Consider the following 17010-nt stretch of genomic DNA (forward strand, 5'->3'; position numbering starts at 1 on the left):
GCACAATAATTAAGTAGCTTTCCATTTGCATGGTGTTTTCGTGCATGCAAACTTTTGGATTGTCGACAAGTTAAAGGGGAAGTTATGTCGTCAGTTAGCATGTGAAATATATAATTGATTGAGAGATTTTGACAGACCACGCATATATGTGATGTAATTAGTGGTCCGATCCCCAAGTGACCATGCAAATCCTCTACAATGCTGTAATTTCTCTTAAACACTACTAACAATCTCTACTCCTTGTCTTCATGATGTGCACCTAAGAGAACTCTGTTTCATTTTTTTTTTTTTAAATAAAAAAAAAAGTAAATATATCTTAAGTTGTTGGGTCAACACGCCAAAATTTTTATCTCCCTAGGTTTTTTTTTTTTTCAAAAATTTATTCTCTGCGTCAATGAAATGCCAATAAAATCGCTACTGTCAAAATTTTTTAACAGCCATTAGTCCCGATCAAAACGCACAGCTTCACCTCATTAAAATATTAATTTTTTTATTACTTTAAATTAAAAATTAAATCTAAAAAAAATTCTAGAGAGAGAGAGCATCGACGCTCTCATCGAAGCTCATGGATGCAGACAAGGAAGAGTTCCTCAAGGAATTCGGTGCGCATTACGGGTACCCAAACGGTCCCAAGACCATCGATGAAATCCGAGCTATCGAGTTCAAAAGATTAGACGGTCAAAATTTCCCTTTTACTCTTGTTTGGAAAGAATTCAAAGTCGCTCTCTGTTTTAGATTTTCTGCACTTTTGGATTTTGTTGGTGCTCTGAATTTTCCCTTGAACCTTGATTTTGAATGGTCTTGATTAAGAACAATTCGAAATTTAGCTGTTTTACATTTTTTTATGAATCTGATTTATATAATTTCTCACAACCAAAACAAATTTAGAGCACGACACAACAACGAGACTTCAAACTAATTCTCAATGCAAATCTCAATGTTAGGTAAGCACTACCAAAAATTCATCGATGCAATAGGATGATCAACCAGGAAAGGCGTGTACCGAATTGACCCAGTGTACCCAACTGACTCATCTTTCTTTTGGTGCAAAACTGTTGCCTTTACATGTATGAATAGGGATCACTAATTAATGGGCCTATAGTGTCTGTGGAATTATGACTGGTTTTGAAGTTTTTTTATATTTGTTTTCCGAATTATATTGGAAATAATTAAGCAATTGAGTATTGAATCTTATGCTCTGTTTACCTCTGTTTTCATGTTGTAAAGTAGAGGAAGTGTTGTCCATACTTGTAAAGCTAACCGTAGGGAGAATGATGGCATTCTGTTCTGATGAATATACAACGAATCCTTTGATGTTATCATTTTTTTTTTGGGTAAATACGGTCTACTTCTTTCTCTCGTTTGAGTAGAAGCAGCACCAAAGTCTTGAAGATTGTGGCATGTGGGTCATCTTCAAAATACAACAAGTTTGCTGCATTTGAGTTTGCTTCCATCAGGTCCAAGTATACAAGAGCTAAAATTCCAAAAATTTAACCCAAAACGACCAACAGGATTCTCAGCTAAAATTTGTCATTTTGTGAGAACCAAACAGAGAGCAACTTTGAATTCTTTCCAAACGAGAGTAGAAGGGAAAATTCTGACCGTCTAATCTTTTGAACTCGGTAGCTCGGATTTCATCGATGGTCTTGGGACCGTTTTAGTACCCGTAATCCGCTTCGAATTCCTTGAGGAAATCTTCCTTGTCTGTATCCATGAGCTTCGATGAGAGCGTTGATGCTCTCTCTCTCTCTCTGGATTTTTTTTTTTTTTTTTTTTAAAAAAAAAAAGATTTAATTTTAAAATTAAATTAATAAAAAAATTAATATTTAAAGGAGGTGAAACGGTGCGTTTTGATTGGAACTAACTGCTGTTAAAAAATTTTGACGGTAAGGATTTTAGTGGCATTTCGATTGACCCAAAGAGTAAATTTTCAAAAAAAAAAACTTAGGGAGATAAAAATTTTAGCGTGTTGACCCAAGGACTTACAATATATTTACCCTAAAAAAAACTCCGTTCCCTTGAGCTATTATCCTTATGTTATATGCTTCATATTGCCATATATACTGTTGATATATGTCACCAGGCATATACTTATAATTACCAAATAAAAGAAATTGAATATGTGTCTAATTTTCCATGCACATTCCACTTCATTTAACAAAAACTTTTACTTCAAGGGGATTTAAACAATTATTTTCTGTTGAATTTGTTCGCTTGAATCAAGACAATTATTATAATTCTCTACTACTTATCCTCTTACTTTTTACACTTTAATCTTCCGGCATCGATCATCCTGCAACTCCATGGTGAAAACTTCTCATTGGTTAATGCAACACAAATATTACTGTACGCATAATTTGAAAATGAAAAGAGCATTTTAGCTAGCTCCACCAGCATAAACACGGGAGGAGATTAACAGGATAACACACTGTAGACAATATTTAAGCTATCAAATAAGTAGTGAAGGTTTATTTTTTATTTTTTCCTGATATTTATAGAAGGATACTCACAATGTTAAATTTTAATTATTGGGGAGGTAATATTATTAATTATACTGCACTCTTTGACAATTTGTTTTCTGCTTATTATTATCATTGGAATATTTGGGTTTCAACAACCACTTATAAATACTTTCTTTGAAGAAAAATAAAATTGAAATTTATCATTTTCAAGACCCGCACAATCTTTTTAGAGTAATATGTGGGGCTCCATTAGTTTATTGATCAATTTATTCTATTTCCTTTATCCTTCTAGGTCCCTGCTTACAAGGGCACATGATCAACGAGCAAGGAAGGTACAAAATTTTTGAGCACATTTCCAGCATGTGTGTACCCATCTCCATCCTTGGATATATACAACATCCACCACGTTACTTTTGTGATCATACTCTTAAACTTTAAAAAGTTCAAATTTTTCATAAGTTTACAATGTCAACCCTCTCGTCCAAGTAATTCAGCGTTAAATCCTAACAGAGAAAGTGAAATTTCCAAAATACCCGTCCAAATTCAAGATATTTTTGTAATTCCATAAACATGTTTGGAGGTATTTTGGAGATTTCACTCATCAACAATTTGATTTAACTCTGAATTTTGATGACAGAAAGTCCACCAAATAAGGGAGCATATATATTAACCTTATCCAACCAATTGGCCACCTCGCTAAGGTTCACATTGTTCATATCTTCTAAGTGTCTCCGGGAGGAGAGATAAAAGAGCCAGTCAAGATTATGGTGCCCATTCAACCCATTGTTCCAGTTGAGATCAAGAGATTGAAATCAAGCTCGAGAGATTTCAAAGCTGGGGTGGGATAGTTCCAGAAATTACATTGTCGGTAAGATTGAGATATTGCAATTTAGTGAGTGAACCAAAAAACTTTGGGAGGATGGAGAAATAATTGAAACTTAAGTCGAGGTAAGTCAAATGTTGCAATCCAAGTAATGAAGAGCAGTTTGAAAACTCTGAAACAAACTCAGGCGACGCATGATTCACGTACACCAGAGTCGTGCCGTTATAATAATTGAGCGGGAAATGAAAAGTGTATCAAATGTCAACAATGGTTTGCTTTCCAATGTTCTTCGAGAATTCCTGGGGATGAGTTTGTGGAAAAAAAATTCAATCAAATGTCCGAAGAGCGTGATGTTCGGAACATGTAAATGTTTTTTTGGTTTTGGATTCTGCAGAAACCAAAACCAACAAAATTCCTTTGCTTCCAACAGTGCTTTCCAAATACGAAAGCTTCAACTACATTAAAAAAACAAACAGGCTAGTGAATCAAATCATTTTCAATTAATTACTTGAATAACAAATTCCTTTTTGGTTCCACTGAATTTTGAAACCCACTTCTCTCTGCACTGAATTGTCAGAGTCTTTCCAGCCAGCCTTGGACAGTTGAGTAGTTTGGACGTTACATGCAAATTTTTTTTTTTTTTTTTTTTTTTTGTAACATTCACATTCGATTAACACACCCAATGGATTAATTGGGCTGATTAAAAAATCTTATTTTAGTTATAACTCAAATACTTGAGAGGTACAGAGACTGTAAGTCTGTAACATAAGCAAATCATTAGGATTAGATTTGCCATTACAGAGACAAAGTATGTTGGATGCATTGACACATATCGGACTTCCTTTTAATTTGGAGCCTTGGAAAATGGATAAAGTTTTCCTTTGAATTGGAATTGACATTTGTTCTTAGAACACGTGATTTTTATGTGCACTTTCAATATAAAGAAATAATTCTTCCTTTCGTTTCGTGTCAATCTCATTAATTTTATATTAATGATGCAATTAGAAATCTGTGAAATTCAATTTGTCCTTCAGAAAATGTTCTTTGTCAATTTCAAGAGTTTAATTAATTTGCAGCCACAGCATCCAGCACATTGCATTACAGCAGCAAATATTTCAAAAATTCATAGCCTTGATGAACAAGTACGAAGATATAGGATTGGGTGGAGGCAATCTAGAAGAAGAACACTAAAGCTTTTACTTAAATGAAGATGCATTCTCTTATAGCTTGAGACTTCTATGCCAGATAGTAAATGGAATTGGGTAGCTTGAATGTCCTTTCTGCCCTGGGAGTGCCCTCAAAACTGCTCCACTGATCTCCAATAATGCCCCATATGTGATACCCTTCATTAATCATATTCTGCCTCGCCTTGGATTTGTATCTTTGCACTTCCATAAATTCATCTTCAAGACCCCTGTACGTAAGTATAGTTGATAATATATATAGAGAGAATATTCTTCCATGATATAGTCAAGCTCTTATCAACAAAATATATTCTAAAACCTTCTTTCTTTCTTCTTTTGGTTCAATGAGGATGAACATGTTAAATACATATATACCTTAGTATTAGAGTCTTCCATCCATGGTAACCAACCTTGATGAGGTTGTCAACAGTGGAAGATCGAAGTGTTTCCTTTCTTGAAGAAACCAGGAAGATCTTAAACCCTCCATCTTTGATCTCATGGAAGAGCTTCAATGTGTGCTCAAGAGCTGGTGCCTTACTCTCTTTCATCCATGCTTCCAAAGAGGTTGAGTTCAGCTTCTCCCCCCTGATAATTAATTTGAGATTTATGAGACCAATTTTTTTTTTTTTTTAATTGAACGAGGGAAAGAGACTACAGATGATAATCTTTCTCATTTTTGATCCAAATAGAAGAGAGAATATGTGGGAATGCTTTCAAAAACAAGATGAAAAGTGGCCCATTTGACTAAAGTATATGCCCGAAAGTTGACACTACAAGATACTTTCGAAGTATTCCCGCTTTGAAAGTTCAAAAGATAAAACTAAAAGTTTTATGAGACCAAGTACTTAGCGCATTAGAAAACTAAAACATAGAACTAAGAGTTTAATTGCCCTGCAAATTTGCTAAGTAAAAATGTGAATTTAAACAAAATCACGAAAAATGTATTGTTTGAAAATGCATTTTTTTTAAAATTACGCTTTAAAAACATAAAAAATATATAAAAAATAAAAAAATAAAAATAAAAATTCAATGACAAAAGGATCTTAACATTTTCAATGGTCTATCAAAGATGCCATGTAACTTTGCACATACCCAAAACCATGTTTCTTGTAATAAGGCACCGTGGAGAGAAGGGTATCATCAACATCAAAGATCCATGCATCTTTACCATCACCTTTCAGAGTGCAGCAGCTGCTCAGGTAAAGCTTGATCTCTTCAATGGCTCTCTCGGAGTCAGCTTTGTATTGGGAAGACGTCATGTATTTCTTGATGTACTCAACGCATTCTTGGGGCACAACATCGAATCCCCTGATGTTGTTTACCTCCACATTGATCCTCCAACTCACACAATAATTCTTCAAGCTAGAAGAAGATCCCACCCCATGCCTCCTTTTCTGGTTCAAAATGTTCCAATCTGCAGCAGCCACTAAGGCAATGAAGAGGCTTGAGAAGATCAGTAGAAATCCTAGGAAGTTTCCCATTTGCAGACTCTCACAAAAGAGGGGGAGGGAGAGGAGGAGGAATTGGTGGAATTATTGAGAGACGAGGCCTGTGAGGGCACATAAAGGGTGGATCACATGGGCGTGTGGGCCATTGTGTCATGGCCTGCTTTTGAAAATCTCATGGATAATTGATTAAAGTGGATTAACGAATACATTATGAACAAACAGACAAAAGGGCAAACTATTGCTTCACAACTCATAAATGTTGTTCCCTATGTAGTTATGTCTCTTTTTCCTAGATTTGATCTCCTCAAATTATGGCACCATCTCGCAACCCATTCTTTTCTCTATGTTGGTTAGGTTTTTTTTTTTTTACAAAAGAATCAACATAAAAATATTTTTATTTTTTATATCACATCATTCACTTTTTATTATTATTCAAATAAAAAAATTACTATAAAACTAAATTTTTCACTTTTCAATAAAAAAAAAAAATCAAATTTTTATACCACATCAATCCACTTGAGCTACAGTAACAAAGGCAAAAAGATTTGCCAAACACACCCTATACTTTGCACCGGGTGCAATGCATTTCTTATTAGATTTGACTTAGGTCTTGTAAAAAAAAAAAAAAAATTTTAAAAAAAAATTACAGTACATTTTTTGGAGGGTTTGGCCGTAGTTGTCCCTTGTCTTTGTCTTTGTGAACCGACAAACTTGGGTGTTGTCAATACCGTACGTGTTGATGTAGTTTGAAACTTCCATCAATGAATCTTCACAGTTTGGATTTAAGGGGTTATTGTGGGCTTGACGAGGAGGGCCCAGAACAACTGGATTTAAAGGTAAGTTGTAGATTTTGGCCCATATTGGAAAGGCAATAGTACTATTTTAATGGAGTTGAAATTTTCGGCTGCCTCAAGCGTCAGACATACCTTGTTTAAACAAAAAAATTAAAATTCATAAAAAATAATTTCCCATTCATAGTTAAACCAATATACAGACTCCAATTTACAAAACAACCACTGTACAGACTCCAATTCACAAAACAAGCTGCAAATTGGCAATTGCCATACATTAATATAAGATGAGCAACTGCAAATTAATTAAACTATACACATGTGGCACAGTGGTTGTTTTCATTTATACACAGACTCAATTTACAAAACAACCACTGTACAGACTCCAATTCACAAAACAAGCTGCAATTGCCATACATTAATATAAGATGAGCAACTGCAAATTAATTAAACAATACACATATGACACAGTGGTTGTTTTCATTTATATACAGACTCCAATCCACAATAAGAAGAAGAAGAAGAAGAAGAAGGGATAGTATTCACATATATTCTACATATTAGGCTTCTGGTTTGCTTCAATCAAATTGTTGAGCTACTTTCAATAACCCTGCAAAATAATAGAAAATCAATTTAAATCAACAGAAGAGGTACAACTATTAGCGGCTCTCTCTAATTCTTGAGGGTACACATTGGCAATTTAAAGAGGCAGAGGAGGGGGAGGGGAGAAATTTACATAGATTGAGAAGGAGGAGGAAAGACGCACGCGGGGGGGGGGGGGGGGGGGGAGGGGGATGGGACATAATTATGAGATGCACATGAGTTTTTAATAAAATTTATTCAAACATTGTCACTTTTATTAAAAAAAAAGTATGTTTTTCACATGTTCAAGGGACACACATATCATTTTTATAGATTTAGTTGGAAGAATTTCCTCAAACCCAGTTCAGATGAAAACTTTGTCCAAAGGGGAGGGGTAGTGAGTGTTGCTGGTAACATTTTATAATTTGTGAAATAATTATTTTTCTAATGTCGTTAAATATTATTTTTTGGGAAAATTACAGTTTACACCCTCAAAGTTGACAGCGTTTTTCAATTTGAGCACTAAAGTTTCAATTTTTGCAATCCACCCCCTCAAAGTTTCAATTTTTTTCAATTCGACCAATATTATTCAAAAATTCCCATATTGCCCCTAATTTTTTATTTTTTATTTTTTATTTTTATTAAAAAAAAAACTAAATTTGGAGGGGTGCAAAAATGGCCAGATGGCCATAGCCACTCCAATTTTTTTTTTTTTTTTTTTTTTAATTTTTTATAAAAAATAAAAAATAAAAAAAAGTAGGGGCAATATGGGAAGTTTTGGATACAATTGGTTAAATTGCAAAAATTTAGAACTTTTGGGGGTGGATTGCAAAAATTGAAATTTTAGTGTTCAAATTAAAAAATGCTATCAACTTTGAGGATGTAAACTGTAATTTTTCCGTATTTTTTATTAGTTTTAGAGTGTGTTAGAGCAACATTTAAAGTTGAAAGAGGTTCTTACACCTGTAATTTGGGTTTATGAACTTCTTGAAGTTTGTGATCCTTCCCGTGTTTATTTTGCCTTTAAAACCGTTTTATGTGGCCCTTTTGAGAGGACCAGGCTATTTATTTGGCTTATTTCCTATTTTGTTACGTTTACTTGCATAATTGTTTTTCAAGTTTGGATCTTTTTTTTTTTTGATAGAAGGAGACTTTATTGATGATCATTAATCAGGATTACAAATCCAAATTCCAACATAGAACAAATCTGCTTCATTCTAAACCACCCTCCTGTTCCCTGGGTTTTCAAGTTTGGATCTATTGTAGAGGAGCCCACCCATTTTCGGTTTTTTATCCCTTGTACCACTTTCCCAATTTGATTATAAAAATTAAAAAAAAAAGTTGAAAGAGAGAATTTTGTTGCATTAAAGTTGAGTGAGAGAATGAGAGGATATAACATAAAAATGAAATGGAGTGATTTTGGCACTTCAAATGTGGGGAGGTTTCTTACAAAACTAAAATTAGGGAGGGGAGTATCGAGTTTGATGGAATATGTTTTTCTTGTAAATTAGCCTAAATTTGACTGAAAGTGATATTTAGAGAGCTCATTATAAATGTTCTTACCAGTTCAAATCGGATTTATTTCAATGTCATTGGCTCTTTCCTTCTTGCACAAAATGTTGCAGATAATTTGAGAAGCTCCCACAATAATCCCAATTGCGTTAGGTGTCTAAGCACAAACGAATGAAAATAAATTACATCCAAACAAATAAAATATATTATTTGATTTAAGGAAAAACTTCACTTACACCTATGATTTCTCATTACTTTTGCAATTATACCCTAAAATTTTAAAAAGTATAGTGTATATATATTTCAATTTTACTAATTCATTAGGATTTTTCGTTAAAGATTGTCAAAATTTTCAAAATACCCATTTTTTATTTATAAATAAAAAAAAGTTTAAAATTTTTTCTAAAATTTAGGCGTAAAAAGTTAAGTGTACGTATTTTCTTATAATTATATTTAATGAAGAGTAATAGTAGCTAGTATTAATTACTGCGATTATGACGTCTTTAAGCAGCACCCCATTGCACAACCAAATTATTGCATTCACGGTGAAGATCAATGACGAACCACGTGAAATCGAATATTCCACATTTTTTGTCATTACGGCCTGTATCTACAGAAAGCCAAAAAAACAGAAAAAGACAGCCTTTATTAGTAAAACTTGTTAATTTAAATTAGAATAAAAAAATTACGAGCTCAATGGTGATTTTAATAGTTACATTATTTTTAATAAAACATAAATAGATCTCCTAAAATTACTCTTGGAGTAGTGTTATACACTATACCAGCGTCAATAAACAATATTCATGTTGGTTGATAAGGCATTCAAGATTTTTTTTAATATATATATATATAGAGACGGAGGGATGGGGGGACCGGAGTAGGCCATGGTCCCCCCCAAAATAAAGGGAAAAAAATATATAAGTTAAAAAAAATAAATAAATAAATTTAAAAAAAAAGGGTAAAGTAACGTAAAGTTTTAAGTTTAGTCATTTGGGCCCCCTCAAAAAAAAAAAAAAAATTGGCCCTATTTTTAGATTTTTTTGTTATATCCAATAAAAAACTTTTGGCCATATTCTTAATTTTTTTGGGCTATACTCATTAAGTTTTTTTATTTTTGGCCCTTACTTTCAAATGTCCATTTTTTTTTTGGCCCTACGGTAGTCTTTATTTCATAAAAAACAATCAAAATAATTTTTTTTTTTTAATAAAAAAAATTTTGGCTGGTCCCTTCCCATAAAATTTCCTGTTTCCTGGCTCTGTCCCTATATATATATTGAAAACAGTGATTTGTTTTAAACTGTGCATACTGACATACTGTTCACCGGACATAAATATAGGAATAGATAAATTTAAACATTTAATCAGTATTTTAATATTTTTCTTATGTGTGAGCTCAAATCACACACTAATATTTCACAATTATCTCATTAATTATATAATGTTACAGTGTCAATTTACCCCAAATAGGCTAAATTGCCTCTGATAGACTGATATATAAAAATAACGAGATACTTGTGAGACCATCACTCGAAATTCGAATGGCTTTTTTAGTTTACAAGTTTATCATGTGGCTTTTTTTTGCAACATAAGCATCTCCTCCTTCGAGGCAAAAAAAAAAAAAAAAAAAAATGTAAGCTGACGATTGACTGTGGGGAGGAGGCAGCGGGAGTTGGGGTCCCTACGACCGACCTCCACCCCAGCCCCATCATATCGTTGGTGGTGGTGGTCCCGAGGAGACCTCCTACCCTTTACAGAAAAAATAATAATAATAATAATAATAATAAGTGGGCATTGAATCCGCCAAGACCTGAATGTTACTTTCGGAAAACGAAGTAGCTTTCAGCATCATCGTGTCCAACCACTTGGGTGTAAAGGTGTTACCAACTTCAGACAATTCTGCATATGTTGTAAACATCATCTCCATCCTCAGATAGTTTGCTTATTTTTACTTAGAAGAAACTTTAATTTAGATCTTTAAACTGTTGGGTGTTTTGAGAAGACTCATCTATATTTTAAAAATTCTCAATTTCACCCCATGAACTTTCAATTTGATGCAATATACTTAAAAGTGATCAAATGACTATTATACTCCTAACTTTTTTAAAAAATTTCTAAATTTACCCTTAATTTCAAATTAAGAATTAGAAAAAAAAAAAAAAAAAAAAAGTTATTATTAAAAAAGAAAATCACAATTAAGGTGACCCACGCTTGGGTCACCTTGTTTTCTTCATTTTTTATTATTATTATTATTTTTACATTTAAAAAAAAAATAAAAAATTGAAGGATAATTTGGTCTTTTAGAGGTTTTCGTTAGAGTTTAACGGAAAAAATTGACGGAATAGGTAAATTGCATCAAATTGACAGCTTGAAAGGTAAAATTGATTGTTTTTAAAATTTATAAGGATCTTCTCAAAACACATAATAATTTAAAAGTCCTGTGTGAAGTTTTCCCTCCACTTTTGTTTGTCTTTGCCGGTATGTTCACTTACAGCATCTAGGAATAGTCTGAAGTTGGTAACACTAACACCGTACATACGAGATTATCATACCATGTTGTTGGTATTCCAAGTCCACAAATGTTGAATGCGGCGGAAAGCCAACCAACAAACTTGCGCCGCTCATGAACTCCATGAATCTGTGATATTGTCAGACCAATTATAGAACCTGAAATGACTTCCATGCAAATCACTTGAAATATCCTAGAAACCTGCAAAGAAAGCCTTTGAGAAGAGACAGGAGTGCACGCATGTGTATGAGGCTCTCTTTGTTTTAACTTAAAATATTTATCGTCGGAAAATATTTTCTGATATTTGGCGCATATGGTAATGAGCAATAGAGAAAAACAGCCCGCAGGTTTCGGCAACGTTCGGAAAATTTCGGTGAGTTGACAAGTTTGAATTCGAAAAATGGTTTAAGATTTTTTTTTTTTTTTTTAAAAAAAAAAGATCGTTTTTCAAAAATTAAAAAGTATTTCCAGCCAACCGAAAATGTTTTCGGTTTGACTGCCACGACCATTGGTCCTACCGAACACCGAATTGAAAATATTTTATGAAAATTGCTAAAAAATATTTTACATCGAAACAAAGGGAGCCTTATAATGAAAAACAAAAATATACCTTGTTAGTCTTTGGTGAAAAAAAAATGAAAGTGACAACATAAAATGATTGAATCAGAACCCCGACAGCGTTGATTGAGATTAGAACCTGTCCTCCTTTGGCCTTTAAAATGGCATAATAGAGGAAGACTGTTGTATTGAACAACGAGATCACATGAGGTGCCCATTCCAACCCTTCTGTTGATTTTTTCTTGCGAATCTCGTTAAAGCTTGGCCTACAAATTAATAATACAAAACAAATTAGCAAAAACTATTCGTACGTACGTGACTTTAATGCATGTCATATCATTAGTGCAATAGGGCTAAGTATCAGTTAAATTGGTATAGGTAGGAGTATTTTAGCCTACCAAACCAAAAAAGTCAGTTAAGTTGGTTAATTAACCAACATCGTACTGCCAGTACTTGTGAGATTTTTATATTGGGCCAAGCCATATTTTATGGGTAAAAATAAATTTTTGTTGGGCTAAACAAGTGTTTAATATTGGACTTGTTTTTTTTGCTAAACAAGCGATGCAAAAAACTATTGAGAGCCAAAGTTAGTTAAGTCAGTTAACTGACAAAATAAACGGATATCAAAATAGTTTTCTTATTCCAACTATATACGTACCGACAGTCGATAAGCGGCAATCGAATATTTTGTGCACCCCTACAACATGCATAAAGAGAGAAAGAAAAAACAAAGATAGAGAAAGCTCACAAGGGCGCCAGAAACATGACGAGGGAGACGATAGCACCAAGAACTTCAAAGACGACGTGAAGGATTTGCTCTGAATTCATGTCTGCCATAATATTTATTCGATCATTCAGCAAATTTCTAGTTTATATAGACTTATTAGGACTGGAATTTTATACAGTAAGCTGCCGTGCCGTGGTGCATTGGACAGCCTCATATATCCACACAAAATATAAATTATAGTCAAACTGGAGATATTATAGGCCTCGATCGTTTGATCGGGAAGTTTTTGTTTTTTTTAGGACAAAATCTTTCTCATTCCCCACCACTGCCTTCTGGATTCATTGCGTGGCAGTCCAACGTTGAGGGAATCTAATTAAGAGTACTGTCGTCATGCATGATATATAGACCATTAGACCAATTTCCTTTCTGTCGTTTTTTTATATCAGGAACTCGGAGCCTCTCCTAGGTGAATTGTGTTAAGGAAGCCCACATAATCTTTTTCTTTTTAACCCAAAAAAAATAAAAAATAAAAATTCAATATCTGTACAGATTGTTGTGGCATCTCATGATAGAAAACTGTCATTTAAGAGGCCCCCCTTGGCCGTTATAGCCCTTAATTTGTCCACAAAAGCAAAAGGAATAGAGAAAGAGGTCCACTTATCATGGAACAACAGAACAAGGACTTATTTAAGTATTTTGAGAAACATATATATATATATATATATATATATATATATGCTATACACACTTCCGTTTCCACATTATTCGAAGTGCACACTGGTGATTTTTAGTGACACGTCATGGATCGTGTGCACTTGAGAATATAAGAATAGGAGTATGTATAACATTTTTCAATTATTTTAAGTTTTTGAGATGCCACAACCTACTAATTTTGCTTTGTTCATCTCATGTCCTAGTTGTCCATATTGTTAATTTGTAAGAGTAATATTAACACTACATTTAAAAGCATTAATGTATTTTAGAGCAGTAAGTAAAATGGCTAACTGAAAGCCCTAAAAATAAATGCGCTTAGGCTTCTCTCTAAAAACTACATTTTACACATTTTGTAAATGAATTCGTTAATTTCTTTTTAGGGAAAACTTCACTTAACAACTCTTATTTTTTATCACTTTTGCAATTATATATATATATATATTGATGTAAAGTAGCTTATCTGCAATCATACTATTAAACTTTAAAAAATGTCGGTTAGTGTATCCATTTTTTACATAATAATTAACGGATGGGTGTCAAAATTCTCAAAATACTCCTCACATTTTTTAGGAAAAAAAAAAAGAAAAAACAAATAATACTCATTTAGGCATTGGTTAGAATTTAATGAAATTTGCAAAAAATCACACGCCAAAATCTTTGAAAAAAAAAATTAATTTCTTTTTTTTTAAAATGAGATATTTTGGAAATTTTGACCGGGTTTAATAGAAAATCCAAATGAAGTGCTGAAACTAAAAACAATTGAAAGATAGATACACTAAACTGATACTTTTTAAAGTTTAAGAGTACGATTGTAAAAGTGATGAAACATCAAGGGTGGGTAATGAAGTTTTCCTTTTTCTTATGTTTTTTTTTTCTTCTCTCATTTTCTCTCTCTCTCTCTCTCTCTCTCTATCATTTCTTTTTCTCCTTCTTTTAATATGGTAATTAATGTTGTATTAATTAACTTTCCTGCATATACTGGACAATAACAGCTACTAATTAAGTCAATTTGATAAATGAAACAACTATGGGCTGTTTGATGAAATTTAAAGAATTTGATCAAGCATCAGAGCATGCATGTCAAAAATTGGTCGGTTGGTTGTACACTTGCTGGTTTGGTTTCATCCACAATAATCATGTGTACAATCATTCTTAGAGAGAGAGAGAGAGAGAGAGAGAGAGAGAGGTTATGATCTTGCAGGGAAGGTGGCGTTGACTTGGAGGGAAGGTGGTGTTGACATGGGTGGTTCTTGTTCGCCCTTTAGGTTGTGCAGTGGACTCCTGAGAAATGGGCCACAGATAAAATTTCATTAGTAGAATAGTCTAAGATTCTGTAGCTTGGATTATAGCATCTTCTGAGTCAGATCGACGACTATAGCTCTGATGGCCATTACACATGTTGTGTTTTTGGATGCTCTCCGCTTATTATTAAAGGTGATTCCTTGGTATCTTAGTCATTAATCATCCTCATCTCTTTTCTGACCGAGCACAAAGTCGGTTTTTGCGCTCTCTCCATCTTGAAATGAAAGGCTTTGAAAATGTGATAAAGTGCTAACTTTGATCCACGTCATGTAGGTAGATATATATGCCGTTTTTCACCATGCATGTGTTTGAAAGCATTTTTATTTTTTATTATTATTTTTTTCTTCAATTTGAATTAGAGGTGGCAAAAACCTGGCCACTTTTCTAATCCTCATACATCTTTCCTTTATTTTAATAGGAAAAATAAAATAACCCTTTTCCCTGTACATCTTTCCTCATACATCCCATGTAACCCTTTTCCCTAATCAATTAGAATATATATATATATATATATATATATATATGAAAAATAAATACATAAATAAGTGAAACAGCTGCATGATCGCATATATGCTAGTTGCAGCTTGGTGATCACGTTTCCTTCATATATATATACAAAAGGTAGTGACCATGCAACTTGAAGGGTTCACATCAAAAGTGTCGACATTTGGTGACATCAATCCATCAACTTGAATAAAAAATATATAAAATATATAAAAAAAGAAAAAGATAAAAAAAAAAAAAGAAAAAGAAAAAAAAAGATTCCATCAACTTGGTCGGATCCACTGATTTGTCTCATTCTCCAAGTAGTTAGGAGAGTTTTATTTTTTGAGAATGAGATGATGACACATTTTTCAAAATAATAGAGATATCATACACGATGATACGTCATTTAGGAATTAATTTTTTTTTAAAAAAAAATCATTTAAAATTGGCCTAAATTATTTTTAAAATCATTTAAAATAGGCCATAATAGACACCTAAATGACCAAGAGACTACAATAGGGTCATTACCTAATAAGTGGATAGCGAATAATAATCGCCATTTCGCGCGAATGCGGTTAGTAAAAACATGATACAACTGTGAATATTGCAAATAACCGTATCGACATATACACCCCTAATTTGTGTTTAGAAGTTAATGCTTTTTCTTTATTGCTAAAAGGCAAATATTCAAACAATGCCCTCATTTCTCTTTGGTTTTTGACTTGTTGCATGAGTGTAAAGACAAAAAGAGTGTGTTTAATTAGCACAATGATTTAACATATCAAAAGTGTGATTTTAAATCAAATTGTCGAAAATATATGGTTTAGGATTACGTTTTTTAAAAAAATTACAATATTTGAAAACATAGATAAATCATTGAATATCGTAGTAAGTCTTTCATTTCTCCATATTAAATATTAAATATTAAATTACAATATTTAATATGGATAATAATGTGGTAAATTAATGAATAGTAGTAATTAAGTCTTTCATTTCTAAAACAAAAACAAAAAAGTCAACCTTACTTAAGAAGCAGTGATCAATATTAATGAATGAATATCGTAGCTTGTCTAGTGCGTGGAAGAGAGTCGAGGCACGTTGGCACGTAAACCCCATCCACAAAAGAAGTGGCCGGCACGTGGCGCGTGTGGCAGAATCGGTAGCTTCGTCAGGTGGTATGTCAAGGAGCATGCAGGCTGCAACCGTGGGTCGGACTAAAACTGCACATGATCCACCAATCTAAAACTAAAAATTACGACCAAATTCAATAACTATTTACATGGACATACTACCAAAATTTTGCGGTTGAAGTTGTATGTCGTAATAAACAGAACCTTATTCCGTTGAGTGGTCCACGTTGTTTCTTAGTGATTCACGTAAATATTTTTGAATTGTGATGATCAAACGAGAAGGAAGCAAAGTACAACTCTTCCATTTGGGTTGACAAACAAAGGCTGAGCCCTAGTAAGGACCGAGTGAGACCCTAGTTATTTTTTTTATTTTTTTTCTAATTAAAAAGGTAGAAGGGGGGCGGGCGATCAACTGTGACTACTTTCCTAAGACATTATTACATACAACCAAATTAAACCTCACTATAAGAAAATGACATTGTTTATTTGGAGGATTGTGAATATTCCATAAATTTGCATTCACATGTAATTGAAAACGACACAGCGAAAATGGTTTTTTATTTTTTTCGGCACAGGAAAAGAAACAAACAATGAAATTAATTAAACACAGAAAAAGAGTTGGGCAACCTAATAATAAGGCCGATACAACCTATTTCGGCAGAGCGGAGGCCCCAACCAGGTGTACGGAAGATGCAACAAAAATGTTGAAGGCGGAGGAAAGCCAACCGACAAACTTGCGCCGTTCATGAAGTACTGCATGCATGAATCCGAGATGTTAGAATCCG

The 17010-nt window shown here is 33.2% G+C and overlaps 1 protein-coding gene across 1 annotated transcript; it reads right to left on the bottom strand.

The window, feature by feature from the left end:
• Positions 1–4298: 4298 nt before the first annotated feature.
• LOC132166335 (acid phosphatase 1) lies at positions 4299–6017 on the bottom strand. Its single transcript, XM_059577137.2, has 3 exons — positions 5562–6017; positions 4845–5054; positions 4299–4699 (listed from the first exon to the last, which is right to left on the bottom strand). The coding sequence occupies exons 1-3, from the start codon at positions 5948–5950 to the stop codon at positions 4522–4524; spliced, it is 777 nt and encodes a 258-aa protein (XP_059433120.2). The 5' UTR covers positions 5951–6017; the 3' UTR covers positions 4299–4521.
• Positions 6018–17010: the final 10993 nt, after the last annotated feature.

The sequence above is a fragment of the Corylus avellana genome, chromosome 11, assembly GCF_965113065.1.
Source record: "Corylus avellana chromosome 11, dhCorAvel1.hap1.2, whole genome shotgun sequence".
NCBI classification, from domain to species: Eukaryota; Viridiplantae; Streptophyta; class Magnoliopsida; order Fagales; family Betulaceae; genus Corylus; species Corylus avellana.

Coding starts and splice junctions, on each gene's coding strand:
- LOC132166335 (XM_059577137.2), bottom strand. CDS start 5,950: ATGGGAAACTTCCTAGGATTTCTACTGATCTTCTCAAGCCTCTTCATT. Junction 5,055..5,561: donor TACAAGAAACATGGTTTTGG/GTATGTGCAAAG, acceptor ATTAATTATCAG/GGGGGAGAAGCTGAACTCAA. Junction 4,700..4,844: donor TGGAAGACTCTAATACTAAG/GTATATATGTAT, acceptor ACTTACGTACAG/GGGTCTTGAAGATGAATTTA.